The 17,039-nt window shown below is 54.8% G+C and overlaps 2 protein-coding genes across 4 annotated transcripts in view; both read right to left on the bottom strand.

Annotated features, from left to right (window-relative positions):
* The window catches only part of CNNM3 (cyclin and CBS domain divalent metal cation transport mediator 3), a 38,699-nt gene extending 30,530 nt beyond the window's left edge, over positions 1-8,169 (bottom strand). For both annotated transcript variants that reach the window (XM_040267604.1, XM_040267603.1), the window contains exon 1: positions 1,528-8,169. In XM_040267604.1, coding sequence (XP_040123538.1) covers positions 1,528-2,881 — 1,354 coding nt within the window. In that variant the 5' untranslated portion in view covers positions 2,882-8,169. The remainder of the gene's footprint in view (positions 1-1,527) is intronic.
* Positions 5,994-17,039, bottom strand: part of CNNM4 (cyclin and CBS domain divalent metal cation transport mediator 4) — a 37,336-nt gene continuing 26,290 nt past the window's right edge. The window contains exons 2-8 of one of the 2 annotated variants that reach the window (XM_040267601.1): positions 15,954-16,097; positions 15,601-15,735; positions 14,454-14,623; positions 14,155-14,251; positions 12,603-12,665; positions 9,089-9,270; positions 5,994-8,567 (exon numbers count right to left, since the gene is read on the bottom strand). In XM_040267601.1, the coding sequence (XP_040123535.1) occupies positions 8,370-8,567; positions 9,089-9,270; positions 12,603-12,665; positions 14,155-14,251; positions 14,454-14,623; positions 15,601-15,735; positions 15,954-16,097 (989 nt within the window). In that variant the 3' untranslated portion in view covers positions 5,994-8,369. The remainder of the gene's footprint in view (positions 8,568-9,088; positions 9,271-12,602; positions 12,666-14,154; positions 14,252-14,453; positions 14,624-15,600; positions 15,736-15,953; positions 16,098-17,039) is intronic. The other variant, XM_040267602.1, reaches the window with a different exon arrangement.

Below are 17,039 nucleotides of genomic sequence, written 5' to 3'. Positions count from 1 at the left end.
TTCAGGCTACTATCACCTCTCACTGGGGCCCCCAACCACGGGGACCTCCCCCTACTCTGGTCTCCACACCAGTCAGTGATCTGTGGAAACCACTTAAATAGGGTGCTATGCTCTGCCTGCAGCCACCGCCCTGGTGGTCAAGCCTGGCCTCAAGCTGAAAGATGGCAGGGGCAGGATGGTACCCTCCCCTGCTGACTCCAGGGCCAGCCCGGCTGGCCACACAGCCACGAGAACCACCACTGCCTCAGAAAATACCGTACTACTCGGAGATGGAGCACTTGCTCCTAGGAGGATCTTCCTGCCTGGATCCCGGGCTCCTCTCCTGCAGAGCAGGGCTGCATGGCTACATTCTGAGGAAACAAGTAGAAGCACCCAGAGATTCTCCAGTGCAGCAGCCAGAACTGCCCATCAAAGTCTCCCACCCAATCCTGAGAAACAGTAGTAATAGTAACTGCCTAATTCTTTAAAACCCCAGCCTCTTGCAAGGATTAAAGGAGATGGTGCAGGAGGGTGCCCACTAGTGGCTGGCATGCAGCAGTACTAATGGTCACTACAGCCGAGCTTTGCCTCCCTGCCCTGACAGTCCAGGGGCTCACAGGGAACCTCCTATGGGATCCTGGGACCTGGAGACTTCACAGCTGTCAGGAAGTCATTATGAGGGGGCCTTGCTCACTTCTCGGCCTCAATTATGCAGTCTTTATGGTCAAGCTCATTCAGAGTCCAGAAGTGTCCTTACAGACGTTCAGGTGTGAGAAGCATGACCAAGCTCTGGGGAGGACCTCAAGCCCAATCACCAAGTGGGAGACTGCAGGAGAACCCGAACCTTCACAATGGGAGGGTCTGTTTTCACCTGAACCCGGGTCAAAGGAGAGGACAAAAATGTGGAGTTAAGAGAACTTGAGCCCTTACTTGGGTTTTGTTTTATTGTTTGTTTTTAAAGGAAGGGGAGACTGACTGGCCTCCATCAAGTTGCTTCTGGTGAAATCAAAGTGGAAGTTTCTTTCACACTGCAGAAGTAATGATCAATCACACCCTTTTCTGTAACCAGGAAGGCAATACCCATCACTGACCTTAACAACGACGCCCTGGAAACATCACAGGTTCAGCTAATTTGATATTACATATGTGCAAAAACAGCGTCCAGCTATCTAGACCGTATACTCTATGTTCTTTCAGTTTCTATCCAAGAGTCTGAACCTGCCACAAAGCCCAAGCCCACAAAAATGACCCGGTAAAAAGCTGGAGAGTTAAGAGTCAAGTACACGTATCTCCCCAAACTGGGGGCCTGCCCGCAAAAGATTGTTGTTGTCTATAGTACTGTCATTTTCGGAACCAAAGGCTTTAAATGATATTTTGCAAGATCATTCAGAGCTAAAAAAAACCATCAACTTCATTAAAAGGGCGCTCAGAGGCCTCCCTGTCGTCCACCGGGTTGGGACCTTTCCCCAAGGCTTCCCTAAACCCCACTCTTTCTCTGGGGAGAGAGAGCTGACTTTCGCGTCCCCTCCACAATTCCCCAACAGTTACCTCGCTTGAACTCCTCCAGGACGGCGTCCAGCTTGGTGTCGTTGAAGACGAAGTGGAGTGGGTGATTGTAGAAGCGGGTGATGGTGCTGAGCGGCGTGCAGTCTTCGGGGTCCACGAAAGCTAAGTCCTTGAGGTAGAGCATGTCCACGATGTTGGAGCGCTCGTCCTCGTAAACGGGGATGCGCGTGTGGCCGCTCTGCATGATGCTGGCCAGGACGCCGAAGTCCAGCACGGTGCTGGCATCCAGCATGAAGCAGTCCTCGAGGGGCGTGAGCACGTCCTCCACTGTCCGGCAGGGCAGCATGCCCTTGCTGAGATCGCTGTAGGGGTCGCCGCCGCCGCGCGCCAGCTCCAGCACGCGCTCGCGCAGCCTCCCTGGCCGCGCCGCCAGCTCCAGCAGCTGGCCCACCGGCAGCGCTACGGGCAGGGTGAGCAGCACCGCCAAGCGGCTGAGGATCAGTGCGCGCGGCGCCAGTGCCAACGTCCAGCGCCCGCTCACGGCGGCCGGCACCACCTCGCCCACCAGGAACACGAGCCCCGCGCTGCCTAGCACGGCCGGCACGGCGCGCTGGCCGGCCGCGCGGTACAGCAGAACGGCCAGCGCCGCCTGCGCCAGGCTGGCCAGCAGCAGCAGCGCGCCCAGGGCGCAGCCCGCCCAGCGCCGTGCGGGCTCCAGGCGCCGCGCCGCCGCACGCTCCGCCTCCGAGCCGCTCTCGCGCAGCACCTGCACCTCGGCGGGCGCCAGCGCCAGTGCGCTCAGCTGCAGGCCCCGCGCCAGGGCCGCCAGCGCCAACAGCCCCGCCGCCCCCAGGCCCAGAGCCCAGGGCGGCGCCTCCTCCTCGGCTGCCGAGCCGCCCGGCTCCACACGCACGGCCAGCAACGCCGAGTGCGGGCGCGCGGCCTCGGCGCGCAGGCGCAGCAGTGCGCGCCACTCGCCCGTGAGGGCTGCCGCCTCTTCGGCCGCCGAACCCCCCGGCTCCCCGCGCACCGCCAGCCGCACAGAGTGCGGGCGCGCGGCCTCGGCGCGCAGGCGCAGCAACGCACGCCACTCGCCCGTGGGAGCCGCCGCTTCGTCGGGCGCTGCGGCCGGCCCGCCCTCGGGGCAACCCGCCCCCTCAGGAGCGACCCAGGACCAGGAGCTGTTGGAAAAGCCCGAGCCGAAGAGGCGCAAGCGGAAGGTGGCCTCCGGCGCGGCCCGCATCCCCCCTTCGCGCGCCCACCCCGCACCCGCCGCTCCGTCCTCCTCTAGACAGACGCCCAGCACTCGCGGGCCCGGCGCCGCCTCTCCGGCGGCGTTGCCCAGGCAGAGCGCGGCGAGCAACCAGCCTAGCCGACCCGCCGCCGCCGCCGCCATCGCCTGCTGCCCCCTCTCCGCCTGCTGCCCCCTCTCGGCCTCCCGCGCAGCCTACCTCTCCGCCTCCGCCGGGCCAATCGTCGCCAGCCTTGGAGTCTCTTCAGCCAATAGGCGGCGGGCGGGGGCGGGCCCCAGGGTCGGACTAGGCTGCGCCGGGGAGTAAACAAGCGGCGGCGCGATCCCGGGGCGGGCCGGGGGCGTGGGGCTCTGGGCCCTGTGGGCCTGGGCCGCGGCACCCGGAGGACGCTGGGCGGCGAGCTGGCCCGCTCTCCGCGGGGGTCTAGTTCCCTTCGGCCCTCCCCAGCGCCGGGAGGCCAGGCCCGTACTCTGGGAATCCCTGGCTCGGCACTTGGGCCGCCGAGAGCAGTGGCGCTCCTGAAATTGCAGATAGAGAATTTAACGAAGGGAGATGGTCCGTTTTCTCGGAAACCGACGACCCAAACCTCGAAGAGGGCTAAAAGAACCGACGACTGGGCGTCGGGAGCTAAAGCTTATTGAAAGTATTCCTTGATCGCGCGCGACTCGGTTGTGGGTCTGGGACGTGACACACTCAGTCCCTCCTTAGATGAACTTGCACCCCTGCCAGAGAGAACGAAGGACGTAAACACACGAAATCACCGCCTCATTGGATCCTCGCAGCTACTTCGTTATTTAATACACTTTACCAGAGAAAAGTGAACACTACTCGGGCAATGCTGGGTTCCAAAGCGACCAGCCTAATATCCTGTCGCCATCCCAGCAACACTAGGAGTTGGCATCTCTGTCAGAAATTACTGTATCTGGTCACTTCACTTCTAGCAGAGCATCCTTGGGAAAATAATTCCTAACGACCAACAGGAACTATTCAAGAGGATCCTCCCCGGATTGTTGTTTTAGAAGACTGTATGATCCTTGACAGTATGGAATGTTCCTCAACCTGTTATATGTGAACTTTACCTGGTTGGAAGGAAACAGACAAGCTAACAAGACTTCTCTATAAGTGTCCCGACAAAATGGTTTTTTTGTATTTTCTACATTTTTATGTATTTTCAACTTTCCTAACAAGTAGACTGATAAGACCATCCATATACGTGTCATTTAAAATGGTCTTTGCAAGGACTGTATAGAAACACATATGTTGTCATGAAAATACTATTAAAAAGCTTAGGCACTGTGGTCACAATTAAGTGAAATATACTTGTGTGGAAGGTAATGGGCAAAAATGAGTAAACCTGTGGTGACTGACCAACAAAAGTATTGTGTGAAAAATTCCAGAATAAGCTGCCAGCAGAAGCAATTATGACCTTTGACCCTTTCCACCGGACTGGCATGCCTCTTTTGAAAAAATAATAATAGACTCAGTCCCTTTGGTTCACACTTCTGTCTCCAAGTCTAGATAAAAATGCTGACACAGATAGAATGGACAACAGCTTGAAATGAGCCACATGCCTGAAAAGTTAACCAGCAAAGAACAGTTCCAGAGGCAAGGTGGGAAAAACGCCCAGTACATCTACACAGGGCTCTGACCTCTGACAAGTTACTTTTCCTCTGGTCTCAGACTTCCTTGGAAAACAACCTTGTAACTTATTTTGGCAGGGAAACCTTTGGATAGAACAATCAGATCACACTTGGAAAACACAAATGATGATTTAAACCATGAGACCCAAAGGATCCAGTGCAGGGCAAACAAAGTTGCCCATGAATGACTTTCTATGAACAACATAGGTCCCACCCCACTTTACCAGCTTCTGTCTTCCTTGGCTCTGCACCATTCTTTAGTCCATTATCACAGCATCGGTGGAGACACTTGTCACCAGACTTTCAGGTCCCCCATGGACGATTTTCCTTTCTGGCCATTCAGCTCAGGACATTTCCATGTTTTATCGTAATATTTACTCTTGAGTTTTAAACCTATAACTAATGTGTGACTAATCCGACTGACTCTTCCTCCTCTCTCGTCTATATGTCACTGCCTCCAGCCAGTTTTCCTCGACCATGGTTACTAGGTTCAGTCAAGGTTATAGGAGCAGCATGCTCCCCTCCAATAAAATCCGGTACTTACCTTCTGGTAAGGCCCATTCATTCATTCAACAAGTATTTCCTGCATCCGGTGCTTGCAGTGCACTGGGACTGCAGTTGAAGTAACAAATACCCTGACCTGCTGGAGCTTAAGCTCTAGTGTGAGGACAACAAAAAATACACAAATCCTTATTTTAATACCTGACAGTTGAGTTCTGCAGAGGGAAAAAACAAGGCAAGATGAGGAGACGGACAGAGGGATGGGGGCCAAGCTCTTTTGGGTGGTCTAATGGGGGAAGGCCTCTTCAAGGAGGTAGCGTTTGAACAGAGGCTTAGATGAAGCAAGGGGTGAGCCTCACAAAGACCTGGGAGAATGTTCCAGGTGGAGAAGATAGCCTGAGGGGTTGCTGGCATGTGGCATGTAGCAGAGGCTGAAACGTGTGTGGGACGGCTGGATGAATGAAATTTATTCTTGCCCACCTATACACAGGACTCTGCATTTGTTACTCCTTTGTCTGAAATGTCCTCTTTCCTTTCTGCCTACCCAATGCCTAACATTCCCCCCAATTTCCCTCTTAAGCCAGGGTTCCTTGAGCCCCTGGCCTGGGTGCACTCGATTGTACCCTCTGGCTAGGCACGTGGGGGCGCTGTGGGAGTCTGACCGACTGAAGCCTCCGGAGTGGATGCAGTGAGGTCCCTTCTAGGTGGGCTCCCCGGGGGTGGGCACTCCAGCTTGGGAGACCACAACCAGCCTCCAAGTCTGGACCGAGAGGCAACTGCTGTTCTTAGACAATGTGATCCTAGTTTTAGATCAAGCACCTTTCTCCTTTAGCCCCTAGAGGAGAGAGGAGGGGCAATTTGCCCATTCCAGCTGTCCTTGGTCCTCTGGTTTCCATTTTACTGGATTCGTAACAGTGGCAGCAGCAGCTGGCACTCTCTAGCTCCTGTGACAACAGCCTTATGTTTTTGTAAGTTACATGTCTCCATTTCATTATTTTTAGTGCTGAACAGTCCCAGGATGCTTGCCTCTTGCCCTGTCATAGCCAAGCACAGCGACTTCGGCTCTGTGACAAGTCCTGAGCTCAGACAGGCCAACTGCAGGCTCACCAAGATTTATCCATATTTCATTTTTTTATTACCAATCAAAAATAAATTCCATATATTGTTTAGCAAATATTATCATTGTTTTGTGACAAAAGACACAAGAGTCATAACAACAAAACTCCCCGAGAGTCAAAACTCATAACAATGCCAAAATAAATCACAAAAATATACAAATTAAAATCTTATGCAAAATAAATACGAGTTATTTGCTACGGTGGCTGTGACTCGCCTACCCATATGAAGGCCTGCTGTTTGCGGAGGTCCCCCTTCCATGGGAAGACGCGCAGGGCTGGGCCAGGTCCAGGGTACGGCTCAGCCCAGGAACCAGAGGCTAGAATAGGAAATGAGAAATTGCACTGGGAAGAGGAAGTCATCGGACCAGTAATATTTGGAAATAACCATGACCCTCTGCCGAAAGTGATTATAAATGGGGACAGGGAGAGGTGGGGAGGAGGGACCATCTCTTGAGAGCATCTGTGTGTGCACAGAGGTAGCCGTGGAAGTGTGTGTACCTGCTCCATGGACTTCACACACAAACACTAGGTTCGGGCAGTGCGTGGGCTCAGGCAGCACTCAGGCCCCAGGAAAACCGCACTGCAAGACCCCATGTGGACGTGGAGAGCAAGCTGCTCCTGGAGAAAACTAAGGGGTTTCCCTGGACAGGGCACGAAGGTCTGGTGTCTTCCTTATGGCTGAGAACCCATAGGTGTCACCACCTTCTCTCCAGACCTGGAGAAATCACTTCTGTCACTGGAAGGCCTGTTAAACTGACCAGGGCCCAGCATACTTGGTGCAAGGCATTTTCTGGTCATTACCAACAGAGCACTTGGGGTTCCAGGTCTCACGGGTTGAGGAAAGAAGTGAATAAATAACATGCAGGAAGGCCTGCCGAGGCTCCCTCGTCTGTTCCAGGCCCCCCAGCAAGTGTTCCCAACCAAAGGGTCAAAGTGGACCTTGGTCCCACAGCCTCCCCGACAGTGGGAAGCCTGCTACTCAGGAAGATGGTGCAGGACTGCAGATGGGGCTGGGGCATTCAGGGTCCAGTACCACAGGCTTCAGCAAAGACTGGGATGACAGCTCACACTAGGATCTCACACATGTGTAGGACAGGGCTGCTGGCTGGGTGCCTTCTAGGTGGAAACCTCCTTTCCCGGGTTCTGTAAGTGCGTGAACAAGGTCAGGTGAGCCTCAGCCACAGAGGAAAGGCCATGAGAACCCACTTGGGTTGGCTTCCTACACATCCTCCTGACCTTAATCCCTAAGAGACACTGGGGTTTGGAATTAGAAGCAGGGAGTCTGGAAAGGGCTTTGTGGGTCCATAACGAGACTTGACTTTGGCCATGGGGTGGGAGGGGGGATAAACTGATTGCTAACAACGTAGATGCTCATGACCAAGTTCCCTCCTGGCCCTGAAAGGAGCATCACAGGTAAGCCCCTCTCACACAGACACTCTCCCCACCTGGGGAAAACCTTTGGTGAAACTGAGGGCAGAGCCTGGGAGCAGTCTGGTTAGGAGTCTTAAAAGTGTGAGACCCTGCCTAACACTTGGGAGTCAGCCCCACGACAAGGGGAGAGCTGTCCAAAGGGGTGGATGTGAGGCAGATCGTGGGGACAGGGCTGAGAGTCCTTGGCCCAGCCCAACTCACCAGGAGACCCCATCAGCAGAGTTCTAGGAGGTTCCTGGGTCCAGCGATTGACAGGAGGAGGCGTGCTCCTCTCCACAGTTGGGAGTATCACCTCCCTGACCACGGTTCCCAGAAAAATCCCTTGGCCTCAGTGACGACAGGTGGGCCTCAGTGACGACAGGTGATCCTCAGCGTGCGTCCAGGCAGTTTTTTTTCAGCACTATTTGGTTCTTTGCTTCCTGGGAAGAACTGTCTTCTCTCCCAAGAAGAAATCTTCCTCCAGGAGGCCACGGCGGTGCCATCTCTGGAGGGCGTGGAAGAGGAGCAGGGAGAGGTGGCTCCCTGAGTCAGGGATGCAGCCAGGAGGTGCAACTAGGAGCACATTATGGCTATTGCTTCCTGGGGTGAGAAACCCTACCCCTTTTAAAGTTTTTGTGGAAAAAAAAAATTGCTTTTAAATAAAGTTCCTTAACCCTGTCTTCCCTTCCCCCTATGATATTTAAAAAGAGGTGCAATGAGCTGAGTTTAGAAGCGCTCCTGGTCGCCAGTATACTGCCCCACAGTCCAGGGCTGTGCAGCTGCCACCTCCGAGCTGTTCAGAGGTCTCTGTCAGAGACCAGATCCCCCTCAGGCAGGGGACCCTCTGGCTGCTCAGTCAGACAAGGTAACTGTACCCCTTCCGGCCTAACAGGCTCCCTGTCTTCTTGTGGGCCCACTGGGGAGGCCCCCGCGGGGCTGGCGGGGGACCCCGGGCCCTCCTGTCAGATGGCGCTCTCATGAGACGTTCTGTGCAGCAAGGAGTTGCGCTCGTTCAGCAGGTTCGTGGTCTCGTCCACCGGCGGCGGCTCGGCCTTGTCAGCTGAGTTCTCGGTGCAGATGGCACACCCGTCCGGGGGGAACTGGGGACAGTTCTCCATGCGGGAGGCCAGCAGCCCGTTCTGGTACTGTTGCCGGGTGATCTGCAGGGGGTGGGCAGGGGTGGGGTGGTCACTGAGAGCAGGGTTGGGGGGCTGGGATAGAAGCTGAGTCCAGGAAAGCGGGCATGACCCAGGGCAGAGGGTATCAGAAGCCCCGCCCTCCCCCCTCCCCCACCCCACAAAGACTGAGAAGCTATAGGAAGGACACACATCCCAGGTCCAGGCCCGCGTGCTGGGTGCGTGTGCCGTGTGCTAAGTCACTTCAGTCGTGTCTGGCTCTTTGCGATCCCATAGACTGTAGCCGGCCAGGCTCCTCTGTCCATGGGATTCTCCAGGCAAGAATACTGGAGTGGGTTGCCATGCCTTCCTCCAGGGAATCTTCCCAACCCAGGGATCGAACCCACGTCTCTTGTGTTTCCTGCATTGGCAGGTGGGTTCTTTACCACTAGCAACACCTGGGAAGCCTATCCATGCTGGGTGCCGTGGATCAAAGAAGCTGCCGATGGCCTGGAGCCAGAGTGATCCAGACGCCCCGGAGGCAGAGGGCTATGGGGAGTGCTCACCTTAATGTACTGGAGGTCCATGAGTGCCCGCACGCTGAAGTCAGAGATGTACTGGCCCAGGATCGAGCTGCCAAACTGGTTGCTGCTGCCTGCCAAGGGCGCGGTGCTCACCGTCTCTGAGCGGTCTGGGTAGCTGAGGGAGGCCGAGCGGCTGAGGGCCGTGGGGTGCGATGGGGAGCGGTCTGTGGCTGGGACAGAGACCGTGAGGTCAGCGGCCAGCCTGGCGCCCCGCACAGCCTCCTGGTCCAACCGCATCCCTCAGGTGCTTGGGCAGTGGTGCCCTCACGGGAAACGGGAAGGAGTTCTCGGGTGCAAACAAAGCCCTTACTGCAAGGTCTGACTTCATCAGAGCAAACGGGTTAGTTTGTTTAGAAGTGTTGTGCAGTAAGTGTTCAAAAGTCTACCCGAACAGAGAACAAAACAGAAAGCAAAAAGCTGAGACACAGAAAGTCTATGTCTACAAAAGCCCTCATTTCCCCAGACAACTAACGAGGCAGGGGCAACACAAAGGTGGCCCGAGTGTGGTAGATAGCATCGCGATGACTGCTTCTCTCAAGGGATGTAAACTGCACACTTTTACACTATATGAAGAGGAAGAACCTACAGTTTGCACTCTCTCACCATACACACAGACACCCCCAACGTGATACCCTGTTCGTATCTTAAAGTGCTTCTAAGAGCTCAAAAGTATGTTCCGTGAGACTTGTGTGTGAAACAGTCCTGCCTGTGTCTGCTGAGCCCAGCCAGTCTAGCAGGGGGATGGAGGCAGCACACTCTTCTCACAGGAACCTGGAAGCCCCAGAGCTCCAGCTTCCCATGCTGGGGTGTCTGGAGACTGGTCCCAGTCTCTGTCCCAGGAGGCAGAGCCCTGGGGTAGCTATGCAGTGCCTCTTCCCATCACTAGGGGCAGAACAGGCTTCACTCAGCTGATAGTAACCAGGAAAGGGGAATGACTCAACTTCCAATGAGGAAGGAACCAGCTCCTTATTTTGCAAAAGGAAGGGCACACACATTATTGTACCTCATTAGCTCATATTTTGGGGGAACAGTCAGAGAACAATGAAATGCACCAAGAAGTTAATTGTGAAGGCATGCTGGCTTGTTTTAAACAAACAGGCAGTGGACTAAGCTGATCTGCTTAGTTAACTGCTAACTTATGACTCAGTTAACTATTCTAACAAATAGCCCAGTGAAAAAAGCAACCACTGAGTCTGGGTGACTGACTGAACCAAATGAGACTGAATTCAGTAACACTCCATATCTGAATTTCATTCATAAAACCAGGAACCCACAGTCTGGGTATTCTATGACGGGCAGCATACAGCAGCAGTCCCCAATCTTCTTGGCACCAGGGTCCAGTTCCATGCAAAACAATTTTTCCATGGACCGAGGTGAGGGAGGACAGTTTGGGGGCAATTCGAGCACATGTCATTCATTGTGCACTTTATTTCTATTATTATTACATCGGATCCACCTCAGATTATCAGGCATTAGATCCCAGAGGTTGGGGACCCCTGGTATACAACCTCTAGAGGACAGTGTGCATCTATCACTCATTCAAACTTAATAACACCTTGAAGTTCAATATTTCTTATTGTTTAACATTAATTATTTGGATGACAGAATGCTTTTAATTAATGCTTATTAACACTCCAGAAACAGAGAGTGAATTTAAACCAACATACATTAGTCACATGGTGTGTTAAAACAGAGGTCCTAGAAACTTAAAAAATACAAAGTTTTGTTTCTGAATAATGAAATTATGATATTTAATTTTCTTAGGATTTTTCCTACTTTTCTAATTTTCTAAATAAGCTATGTTACTATTAAAACAAACCCAAAAAAGTAACAAAAAAGAAAACCACAGGTAATTTTGACTTGGTAATTCCATTTCTGGAAAAAATATTCTAAGGACATAATCTTAAACACAGAAGTTTTTCCATAAAGAGGTCTATATCATGCCATTATTTAGAATACAGACCCCCATGAACATACGTAAGGGGGAAGTAACAAATGAAGGCACCTCTGCTTGGTGAGACCCTGCACAGCTCTAACTAGAAAGCTTACGGAAAAGTCTCGGTTCCCATATTAGGTAAGGACATTAGGATTCAAGCCATGTGTGTGTCAACCCCGCCATCTATGAGACAGGAGCAAATGCAGGAGAGGAGAGGGAGGCTGAGGGGCTGGCCAGTGAAGGCCGACACGGTCCACTCTCTTCTCGTCGGGCAGCCTCCTGCTCAAAGGCCACTCATCACAGCCAAAAGTTGGCTGCATCTGAATGGGACCAGTGACTGCTAAATCACCTTTTTACTTTTTTAAGAGAATCCGTTTGGTTTTTTTAAGTGCGCTTTTGTATATTTAGGAAGGAATGTAGCCCAACTGTATGAACATCAACGGGAAACAAGGGCCTGAGTGACAGGTTTCTAGGACGGCCAGGGTCCCGGGAGCTGCTTGAAGCTTTGCACTGGAACTGGAGCTCAGAGACACTCGCCGTGCTCCTCGCCCCCGGGCTCAGCAGCCCAGGCCACAGGTCTGCCATCAGGACCTCTGCTGCCCCAGTGTACATGGGATACGGGGATCCCATGAACTGAATGATGCTGGGGCCAACACGGTTCCCGTCGACCCTGCTTCAGCACTCAGGAGTGTGACCTCTGGAAGGCCAGAAACAGCACAGGGCCTTTGGTCTTTTCCCAAATACTTCCTGGTTTGACTATAATAGAGAAAGTACAAGTAGTAATTGAGCTCTAGCTAAACACTTTATATCAATTCTCTTGCCTACTGTGGCCAGGAATTCTTAACAGGTGGGCACATGTCTTGTTCCCGTTTCACAGGAGGAAATCAAGACTCAGAGAAGGTCAGTCAGCTCCCAGAACCATTCAGCCGGTCTTGGCGGAGATGCCACTCAACTAGGGCAGTCTGAGTGGCCGCACTTCTAACTCCCAGAGGCTGCCTCCCGCTGGCCAGTGGACACCATTTCAGCCACAGAATAAAAAAGCAAAGCTTGTGAGGAAAGGTGGGAAGTTTTTTTTTAGAGAAAGCTGCACGTGTGTGTGCCCTCTCGCTTCAGTCGTGTCCGACTCTTTGCAAACCCTATGGACTGTAGCCCACCAGGCTCCTCGGTCCTTGGGACTTTCCAGGCAAGAACACTGACAGGTGACGTCATCCTGCTGAAGTCTATGTGGCCCTGAGCAGCAGGGCTCACTTGGCCTGGCCAGGAACAGCCTTTTACTCCCAGCCTGTCACCTGCAGGGGTATGTGTGTGTGCACGAGTATTCTCAAAGACTGAAGGACCTTCGAGGAAACCCTTCCAGGACCTGGGCAAAGGGACACAGTAACACAGAACCCCAGGTCAAGCAGAACACTTGTCAGGCTGGCCCACACATGTGAACGGGTGGGGTGCTGGGAGGAGGGGGCACAGGTGGCCCCAGTGCCTGCTGGGAGAGGTTAATGCAGCTGCAGGATGCAGGCTCAGGCGACAGGAGGCAGTGCACATTTTCTAGCCATGCCTTGTTACCTGAGAGCCAGGAGAGCAGGGAGTTCCGCTTGCCAGGCGGACACCCAACCAGGGTGGAAGGTACTGGAGCAAAAGAGGAGAAGGTCAGTGATGGGTGGGGTGGACACAGAGCCACAGGAACAGCATGGAGAAGCAGCCCTGCTGGGGGCCGGGCTGCCTTGAGCAGAGAGGGGGGCACCGGCTCTGACGGGGAGGGCGCTCAGAGCCCACAAATGAGCCCTGATCAGAGAAGGGCGGAAGCTGGCAGAGTGAACACAGAGCCCCCAGAAGTCAGTGAACACAGAGCCCCCAGAAGTCATCTCCCCTCCCTTCTGGCCACTGCAAGTGGAAAGCAGGGGCCTCCAGGTCAAGACAGGGCCCAGGCCTCCAACCCAGCTCTGAGGCACTGCTGCAGAGAAAGTGCTTAGAGGAACGTCCTGTGATGGTGTGCCCTGCTTTAGAAGGCTTCCCCAAGCTGGATGGTAAGAGGTTCTCCTGGGAGGGGCAGAGACGTCGCCCCAGGCCTGGGGCACCTGGGCAGGGGCACCTGTTCCCAAACCCGGCTCTGGAGCCTTGTTTCCCATCCCCCTCCCTGCAGGTGCCTGCTCATGCCGGTAGATGTGTGCCCGGCCAAAAGGATAACAGCAGGCATAGTGTGGAGGCGCCCATCCCCCTACCAAGCGCCGCTCAGCACCAAAAGACTTTCCCCTCTACAGCCTGCAGACCCGCGGCTGCTCTCAAGGCTTGGAGGCGTCACACCACTAGCGAGATGCCAAGTTGGGTGACACTTGGGCCTTGTCTGCAGGGCACCCACTCCAGCCACAAGGCCCCTCTGGTAACAGGAGCCTGAGCCACGTAACACTGGAGAAGCAGAGGGCACTGGGGTGGCAAGAGAGGCCTTCTCAGAGGCTGCCCAGTCCTTTCTCTATCCCCGAGCTCCTTTATTCCATTAGAACTGACTCTTAACCAAGAGGCGGTGGCTCAGCCCCTTTACTGCATGGCCAAGAGGCCCTGGCCTGCCCCCCGACCACGGGCGCCTCGGATTCCTTACCCCATCCGACGCCCCTGGCCTGGTCTTCACTAGTGAGGCCACACAGCCTCCTTCCACCTGCCTCTCTCTCAACTGTTCTCCACCGTCATGGCCACGGCGGCCTGCCTGCCCAGCTCGCCCATTCTGCTGGCGTGGGTCCCCCTGCTCACGGGCCACTAACGGCCTCCGGCTTTGTATCATGAGCGAACTCCATCAACTTCCTGGGCCTCCCTGACACACACCCACCAGCTCCCTTGTCTCCTCCAGGCTGGTCTCACCATCTCAGAACGCACTCTCAACTCCCCTCCAGGCTCTACTCAGAATCCCCTTCCCGTCTCCTCCCTCCACCCTCGGACCCCTGTCCCCATGGGCAAATCATCTCTCCAGCCTACCTCCTCAAAGCCTGGACCCTCACTGGCCTCCCCTCCCTGAAGGCACCTGGGCTACGAGCCTGTAGACGGCCCCACGTTCCGGGGCGGGGGGGGGCAGCCTGTCCATATCCCGACACCCTCCAGACTTGCTGGGCGCGGTCCAACGACTCACCAGAAGGGGCCGAGGACAGGGCCATGGTCCCATAGTAGGAGAAGGCACCCGTCTCAAACTTCATGTTCTCCTTCCCGGCCTCCACCTCCACCTTCCCCTGAAAGAGCAAGGGTCAAGGTCACAGACTGAGATGAGAACACCGACTGAGATGAGAACACCACCAGGGAGAAAAGCCTGAGGCACAAGGGAGGAGTGAGGCGTGAGTGGGCATGGACCCCAGGAGACCGCGAGGAGGCCAAGGGGGCCCTTGGGAGGAGGATGGGCAATAGGAGGTGGGCAGAGGGCAGGCAAAGGCCCACCTGCAAGATGAGGATGAAGTAGTCGGCCGGCTTGTTGCGAGTGTACAGGTAGTGACGGACGTAGTACTTGTTGTGTTCGTCAAACTTGAGCTCTTGGATGACGTCTGGGTACTTGAGCAGCCGCAGCAGGATTTTCTCTGATATCAGAGAGGGGCTGAACTGGGGGACCTCTGAGGGAGGAGAGAGGAGGGCTTCACAGGAGGCCAGGCAGCACCTGGGGCTCGGTCACACCTGCGCTGGACAGCTCCTCATCACCTGGCCCTGCCTCCCTGGGGCGGGCAGGGGGTGCACCCTTGGCTCCGGCCTCAGTAAACAGGAAGCTGTCTGCCTGCTGGAACCACGGCTCCTGCACTAATGGAACATGACCTCGGACACATTCCTTCACCTGAGTCTCAGGTTCCTCATCTGTAAAATGGGGATTTAAGACTTCATGGGGTCACTGCTTGCTGAAATGGGATAACAGACGTAAGACACTGAGACACGTGCCTGCCACGTGGGAAGCGCCTGGTACACATGACTAGTGCTGCTGTCAGAGTCCACAGCATCCATATCCTGGCAGAAAAATCATAGGATCACAGCTTCAGCAAGTGAGGGCAGGAAGGAAGCCAAGAGTGAGGGGAGAGGATGGGGCAGGCAGGCATGCTCCTATTTAATCACCCAGGTCTCCAAGGGAGCTATGAATCAGAGGTGAGAAGAGAGAAAAATGATTGACTGGGAGGTCAGGTCCCGTGGGACCCGGCAGATGCAGGCAGAGGGGAGGTGGAGAGATGAGAACAGAGCAGGATCCAGGGGCTTGGAGAGGATGAGCCAGCAGGGCTGCAGGTACACCCACCAGGAGGCGGCATGTGGAAGGGTCTTCTTCTCCCTCCTCAATGGGGAACCTGGTGCCCACCTCCCATCCTTCCAGCACAAAACCTCCAAAACAAACCCGGACGCTTCCTGGAAGTTTGCAGCAGCAACTCATTAACAAGGAAAATAAACTCCAGGGATTGTCAGGGGACAGATGGAGGGACAATGCCCTGCCCCCTTCCAGAGGCAGGCAAGCTTGCCCGGGCCCTTCATCTGCCACAGCCCTCTGGGGAGGAGGAGCGAGGACGTCTCCCTCCATATTCTGCCCCTACCCAAAGGGCCCCCCTCTTGCTCTTACCTGTGGACAGGAAGCGATGAGCAGCCAGAAGTAGCTGAGGTGAAATTTTCACCTTGAGTTCATTGTCAGCATCTTTGAAGGCTGAGAAGTCACGCTTGTTCTTCTCAGAGACCCGTTTCCGGCTTCGGTTGTCAGCTGCAAGAGAGAATCTGGAACTGAGGCCAGCGTCCCGCAAGGACTCGGGAAAAGACTAGAGCCCACCTGCCAGCTCCCAGCTGAGCGGGGCCTCCTTCCACCAGAAGCAGCACAAGCAGCATCTGGACCGAGACATGAACGCCGGTAGGAAGCACGGCCCTGGCCTCACACTCGGCCTTCCCACCCCAGGACAGCAGGGGTGGGGCGGGGGAACTCACTGTACATATCAGACTCGTCCAGGATCTCAGACTTGATGATCTCCTCAATGACGTCCTCCAGGGTGACCAGGCCCAGCACCTCGTAGAAGGGGTCACCTTCGCCCTCGTTGTTCACCTTCTGCACGATGGCCAGGTGGGACTTCCCTGAGGAGAAAATGTAATGAGTTGGAGGAGCAGAGGAACCAGTCCTGAGACTCCTCGAGCAAAATATTAACACATTTGGGGTCATGAGTCCTGAAGTTTTACTGGAAACGGATATTGCTTTTACAGAAAAGAAAACCAAAAGTATCTTTTAATTTAGGATCATGTGTTTAAATAGAATGAAGATGGCAAGTCCCTGCTTGGTGTGGTGTATGAGGGGCTCCTGGGAAGGGGAGAGCCCCACCCTGACAACCTGCAGACACAGACAGCATCCATCAGAGCCCTGTGTACGCCAGGTGGACATGGGGCTCCCCAAGGGGCCTCAAGGGCCACCCACATTCCTTCAGCCAGTGCCCCTTGGCAAATCTCCTCTGTGTGTACCCAAGAGCCATGATCCTGCCCAAAGCAAGGCTCTCAGGTCCCAAAGCCATTAACAAATTAGCCCAGGCTATAATCAGGCCAGGAGGGTACTATAATTAGAGGAGGGCCACCCTTGAACCCAAAACAAGAGAAAGTTAGGAGGTAGACGGTGGGGAGGAAGGACCCTCCCACAAAGTTGAGTGGAGTGGCAAGGCTTCTCAGGCCTTCTTCTGGGGTCCCATGCTTCTCGCAGGTCCTGAACCCCAGCAAGTGAGAATGACAGGGCCTGGCCCCCACTCTGGGTTGAAAGGGACTGTGTGCCCCTCACACAGGGACACCGGTCTGGAAAGGCCTAAGGGGAAAAGAGCCGGAGGGCCATGAAGGTCAAGTCAGGTCTCCCTCTCAGCTTCCCCTTCATGACCCAATCTTAGCCGTGACTCTGCACCATGTCCCTGGAGGAGGTTCTCCAGGTCTCCAGGGTCCCTGGGAAGCCCAGCCCTAGGACGCATCTTCACAACTCCCATGGGCCTTGGAGGGGGAACAGAGAAATGCCACTTCCTGTAACCAGCATTTTATAAAATAAAG

The sequence above is a fragment of the Oryx dammah genome, unplaced genomic scaffold (genome assembly GCF_014754425.2).
Source record: "Oryx dammah isolate SB20612 unplaced genomic scaffold, SCBI_Odam_1.1 HiC_scaffold_25, whole genome shotgun sequence".
NCBI lineage: Eukaryota > Metazoa > Chordata > Mammalia > Artiodactyla > Bovidae > Oryx > Oryx dammah.
This window is presented reverse-complemented; position numbering and strand designations above follow the sequence as displayed.